Source organism: Manis pentadactyla, chromosome 8, assembly GCF_030020395.1.
Source record: "Manis pentadactyla isolate mManPen7 chromosome 8, mManPen7.hap1, whole genome shotgun sequence".
Classification (NCBI taxonomy): Eukaryota; Metazoa; Chordata; class Mammalia; order Pholidota; family Manidae; genus Manis; species Manis pentadactyla.
Window position 1 is genome coordinate 58,855,318 of NC_080026.1, and position 6,000 is coordinate 58,861,317.

A 6,000-nucleotide genomic window follows, 5' to 3' on the forward strand; every position below is an offset into this window, starting at 1 on the left:
AGAATGGGTCTGCTGGTCACCTGTTAGCATCGTCCAGGAGCCTTATTAAAAATGTAGCTCTGGGTCCTGTTCTTACCCTAAACCCCAGGAAGAGATTAGGAGTTGTTAGACTTCCCAAGTCTAAGAAGTCCCCAGGTGAGTCTTGGTGTGTACCAAAGTAAATGGACCACTCTTCTGGCTCAAAGCCCTCTGGATGGCAGTGAATGGGACTGAGGTAAGAAAATTTGCTCTACCTTCTGCCATCATGGCCGCTGGCCACCACCATCATGGCCACTATTCTGGAGGGAGCTTTGAGGGAGAGAGCTGACCAGGAGCAGTTTCCACCGTGCACACTTCCTGTGTATCCTCTTACTTCTCACGGGAACCCAATGAGGTACATACTACTATGGCTTCCATATGAGATGGAAGGAAACTGAGGCACCGAGAGGTCCCATAACTTGCCCACAGTTACCCAGGAGCACATTGCTACTGTCGTTCTTGCTTCTGCAGCCAGATCCAGCCACTGCCAGGATAGCCTCAACTGCAGGTACTGCCATGTAACTCTCTTCCCTACCTCCACCAGACCACCCCTCTCACAGTGAGCACAAGCACGAACCTCACCATCAGAGCTATCACCTCCTCTTCCAGCGCTGCTCTCCCAGTGGCCTCCGCCATCCACCTCCCCCAGCACAGCCAACCTTCTTTCTCAGCTCTGTCTTCATCAAAGACTCCGGCTCAGAACTCAGAATCTTTCTTGGCACCCATGATGAAGGGAAACTTGTCGCTGTGGAGGGAGAATTCTGTCCTCGTGAGCCCTTGGGTTTGCTCTGCATCCCAGGACCCATTTTCATTCACAGAGGAGAATTTTCCAGATTGCTGAGGGTTGCCTTATGAAGAGTAGCCATTTTCAGTTAGTTTCCTTTCTAGAATGTACTACACACCTCAGTGATTCATTTAGTCATCCTTTTATGGAGTCTTCCCCCCACCAAGCATGCGCAAACATCTGCTTTCCCTCTGCTAGGGGCTCTACAGTGGGAATCCCTTCCTTCAAGGTAACACCATCCACAACTGGGGCTGACACAGAGCAGTGACCCACAATGGTCTACAACCCCATTCAGTTCACTTGCCCTGCTATCTCCAGAGTCCTTTGGGACCACAAGGAATCAGCCCATTTCAGCATAAAAAGGAAGATATGTGGGGCTTGTGCATCCCAAGGAACTCACAGCACTTCCTTGGCAAGCACAGGCCAAATTCTCTCCCTTATTTCCATCCACTTGAAAGAAAACTAACACAGGTTTCTTATTCCTAGCCTGCTTCTGAGCAATACTATGATACAACTGCACGAGCACTCACCATTTCAGTCTTTGACTCAATTTCTGAAGTTGTTGAGGTCTAGCAGGCAAAGGCATTGGCTCAGACTGGTTGTTGATGATAGATGTCTGAGCAAGAATGCTGGCGGGATGGGTGGTTAGGCAGACGGAAGGACAGATGAACAGAGGGCACCTCAGAGACATTCTGTTGGTTCTATAAGTCCCAGGGGACACACTGGTTCTTTCTCAGGGCCAACAGCTGTGGTGAGATTGTGTTCATTGGTAATGGGGTCTAGAGAAGTGAGATGAAAAGCGGAAAAAAGCTCTAGACCCAGTTCTGTCCCCAGCCGTTTCTCTGCCCCTCAGCTTGCCCCTATGTCAAATGGAGGTACTTCCTAACTTGATAACAGAAAAATCATGGACATAGACAAGAATTTGTTCAACAAAATTCAGGTCATCCTTATAATTTTCTCAGACGTATGAGAGACTTCTCACCTAGCACACCACTCTGGTGACTAGAGAATTTACCAGATGTTTTCAGGCCAACAGGAACCCCAGGTGCACGTCCTTCCCCTGCTGTTTGTCCTGACCTGCATGAGATCACCACCATCAAATAGAATTAACTGCCAGCATTGTGGTTACGGTTCAAGGGAGGATTCGGATGAATGACACAAGGGCACAGACATATTCATAATAAACAGGCTGGGCCATGGTTTAGAGTTAATAAGTCCATGTGCAGATTCACAAACCTAAGCCACTGGAGGTCTTGTTGTTCTCATAATATTGCTCAAAATTGTTTTATTGGACAGGGAACAGTACTGGGCATGACACATGGATATTTGCACATTCTATTGGTGTATGTATCACTGAATCCCTCAAATGTCTTATGGGGCAGAAAGGAGATCTTTGAAGATATTAAGGATACTCCATTTGTGTGCAGATGCAATCTAATTTCTGCCTGGAATTCATTTATTTGTCATTTTCAGCAAGGACCAACTCAGTTTAGGACAATTTATTTTAGGAATCATTCCATAGATTTGGACTCAACCTGGTACACTTTTTAAGTGCTCTGGAAAACCTTGTTGTTTGGACTTCTACACAAACACAAAATGTGCATGCATTTCCTGGTGCACAAGCCTGTCTGTGCACATAAGGAACTCCCCTGGGACTGTTGGGACAGCTGTATCACTCCTGGCCTGACTTAAACCAAGGGACTTCATAGGGACACAGCCCACTGATGTCTCTCCATCTCACCCTCCATGTTGAAGGAATTACTGTCTGTCCCCAAATGCAGGCATTAAAATGAGTGAAGTAACAATCATTGAGTTACAGTTTTTGAATAAAACATTCTCAGCATTTAATTATTGGTTGTGGCGTGAGAGGATTTAGATAAGTTGAAAATGCCGACTTTATGTAATTTATTTTTACTGGGCAATTACAGGCTGCATTACATCCTGGCAGCAAGGTATTGTGGGGCATCTTATTAAGCATAAAGCCAGTAAACACTGATGAACCATTTTGCTGAACTAGGCATGCAATTTAGAAAGCAATAATACACAAATCCAATTTGGTACACAATGGATACCGCAGCACGTCAGCACATGTAACTATTGCAGCCTGCAAATTAAATTGGGACAGCCCTTTTTGCAACAGCACAGGCCAAGATTAAATATGTTTTCCCCCTCAATTTAACAAGTTGCTGACCACAAATATAAATATGTGTGTATATGTTTGTAGCCCTGTGTGCTGACGAACATATGCATATGCGTTAAGCTGCTTGGATTCTCTAACTATCCTCCCGCACACTCTCCACAGGCCACAGGTGGGGAAAGAATCTTGCTCTATGTCGAGAGCTGAATGTCAGTGCCTCTTTGACAGGGAAGCCCAGCAAGACCAGCCCTGCGGTGACAGCTCTGGCTGTGTCCAGGTAATCACGGCCTGGTTTCTCCAGGCGTCCAGCAGAGGGCGCTGTGACCACCCTTAGGAGAGGCCCCGCCCCCCCGCCCTAGAAGGTGGCTCCCTACCGTAAGGACCCACTCAAGTACAGGATGCAGGCCAGGTGGCCGTGTAGCGCACCACAGGAAATGTTTTATAATACACACATTTTCTTGCTCTCTTTCTTGAATATCCATGAATTCATAAATCCAAAGGTCACCACCACCAAATAGAATTAACTGCTGGAGTTGTGGTTACAGTTCAAGGGAGGATTAGGATGAATGACACAGGGCACAGACATATTCACAAAATACAGGTTGTGCCATGGTTTAGAGTTAGCAAGTCCATGTGCAAATTCACAAACCTAAGCCACTGGAGGTCTTGTTCTCTTAACATTGCTCAAAACTGTTTTGTTGGGGGAAAAAAAACACTGCTTTGTAATTTTTTCTTGGTGGGACTTTTTTCCTGAGGTCCACAGATTTTAACATTTGGTGTGATGATTATCCTGCATTATAGAAATGCCTTTTAAGGGCTGTAAGTGAAGCTAGCATGGTCAAGTGTCAGATACTACACTTGATAGACATTATTTTATTCTTCAAAATTACCCAGTGGTGGCACTCACTGTTGTTAACCTGATCCACACACTAGGAAGTGTGGTCTCAGGAGCTCTGTGGTCCTCTGAGAGGTGCTTTCCCTTCTCTCTCACTGCCCTGGAGTAAGTTACTTAGGGTCTGTGGAGGTGGGAACTATATGGTGTTCTAGATGCCAGGTTGAAGTGGGGTGGGTTAGGGTGGGGTGTGGGGATAGAGCCAGAAAGTCCAGAGCCCTAAATCTGTGCTGGAAAACTTGTCATTGGTCTGGCTGGGAGATGGGTGGCATCTCTCACAGGACAGGAGGCAACAGGAGGTGCTGGAGAGAAGTCAGGGTCTCACCCTGCACCCTGGGGCCCAGGCATCTTAGAATGTAGCTTCAGTGGGAACCACACCCTCATGGTTCAGAAGTTCCCCTTGGGGTCAGAACTTCCTCCAATTCTCCCTTCCTGCCCCTGCCTCAGGTGGAGGCCAGGTACAGATCCACGAGGTTCTGGGCCAAGCTCCCACCCCGTGTCACGAGTTCCTGAGTGCCAGCTGAGGTAGCAGGACTCCCAGGCTTGCCTCTAACATTCCTGTCTGTTCTTTCTCTCCCCAAGAAACCAGACAAAACTCCTGGTTGGCGATGAGAAGGGGAGAATATTCTGCTGGTCTGCAGAAGGGTAGGAAGAAAGAGACGGTGGAGACCCTGGCTTAGCAGCACCCGAGGGGCAGCAGCACCAGTTGGAATGTGGGCTGACTCAGTGTTTGGAGTGTAGAGGAACCTCCCCGGGCTCCCTCCACACAGGCCCTGAGGATGGGGCTGCTGGGACTGGGGCCTTGGATCACACAAGGATGTGCTTTATAAAAAGGATGAGAGCACACATAGGGGTCCTGCCAGCAGTGTGCTGGGAGGCACAACTCTCTGATAAGCTGCATGTGAAATCACAATGACTCACCTTTTCCAAGGGCTTATTACACTGAAAAAAATATGCATCACATACTAGTGACTAAAGGGACATATTGTATTGTCTTTATTTTATTAAAACAACTATTTTCCAAATGCAAGAGGGCTCTTGAGTTCACAATCACCACCCTTTTCCACTCAGCAGTTCGCATCTCCATACTTAGAAAGGCAGGAAGCACAGGCTACCTTCAGAGGGTTCCTCAGCACCTCCTGCCTCCCTGTGTGGAACTGGTCTCCTTCTGTCGGCTTGCCTGCCATACAGGGGCTCATGGAGAGTGAGGGGCCGCAGTCAGGAGGCTCAGCTCCCATGGCAGAGCCACAGGACACGGACATGAGGGCTGTCCATTGCAGGCATAGGGAAGTCAGCCTCAGGGAACTCACCCTGCCTGGACGTGCCGGGCCTGGCTCTGCCCTCCACGGCAGGCTTGGACTTGGTAGGCTCTTCCTAGGACCCATCCTTACCTGAAGGTCAAGGTTTCCACACATACTAATTTTGAGCTGGAGCTCATCCTGGAAAAGTCTGGACTGCTGTGTGACATTTGTTCTCCATCTGAAAATACTTGGCAGGTAGGGTAGCTAGTTGATCCCTCTGAGGAATTCCAGTACCTTCTAATGCCCAGCCACTCTGAGTGACCAGTTGTTGGACACTGAAGGTCCTCACCCTCACGGCCTCTCTCCACCCCCAGCTCTCTTTGAAAGGAAATTCACTTACCTCTTCAATGAAATCAAGCTCAGCTGGGTGCACAGGGATTTAGGGTAGCTCAGCCCCTCAGCATCAGCTCTCCTCCCTGAGGGTTCCCCTCCAGAGAGTATCAGTCCTTCTCATACTTCTCCAAGCCCTGAAGAGCCCCTGGTAGGTGTCCCAAACTGATGTAGCTCAGGCCTGGTGATCAAAAGAAAATGGACTTGTGGCCTGGGTGATCTGGATTCCAGGGGTGGTGGGTCAGTTTAAAGATAAATCTTAAGACCATAGAGGTAGTATGCAGCTATGTCAAAAATAGCAAGTGAGGGTTGGTTAGGAAATAGTGTTCTATCTATAAACTTCAAGGTCTTTGCAAAGGGAAGATGGAGGTGGAGATGCTTCTCGGGTCCAGAGCACCCCTCCCTGGGTGAGAGGAGCATGTATCTGACCCCAGGGCCAGGAATCAGCCATCTCCCACACTGTCTGCATGTGCTATTAGCAGACAGCCCATTTGCAATCCCCTAGCCAGTCTGGGCTGCACTGAAGGACCATAAATTG

General features: G+C 48.3%; 1 protein-coding gene across 7 annotated transcripts in view; it reads left to right on the forward strand.

Annotated features, from left to right (window-relative positions):
• Positions 1-4,845, forward strand: part of WDFY4 (WDFY family member 4) — a 314,583-nt gene extending 309,738 nt beyond the window's left edge. For 4 of the 7 annotated variants that reach the window (XM_036916598.2, XM_036916602.2, XM_036916604.2 and 1 more), the window contains 2 exons: positions 3,105-3,216; positions 4,414-4,844. In XM_036916598.2, coding sequence (XP_036772493.2) covers positions 3,105-3,216; positions 4,414-4,480 — 179 coding nt within the window. In that variant the 3' untranslated portion in view covers positions 4,481-4,844. Of the gene's footprint in view, positions 1-3,104; positions 3,217-4,413 lie in introns of all 7 variants that reach the window. The other 3 variants (XM_036916599.2, XM_036916601.2, XM_036916600.2) reach the window with 1 other exon arrangement.
• Positions 4,846-6,000: the final 1,155 nt, after the last annotated feature.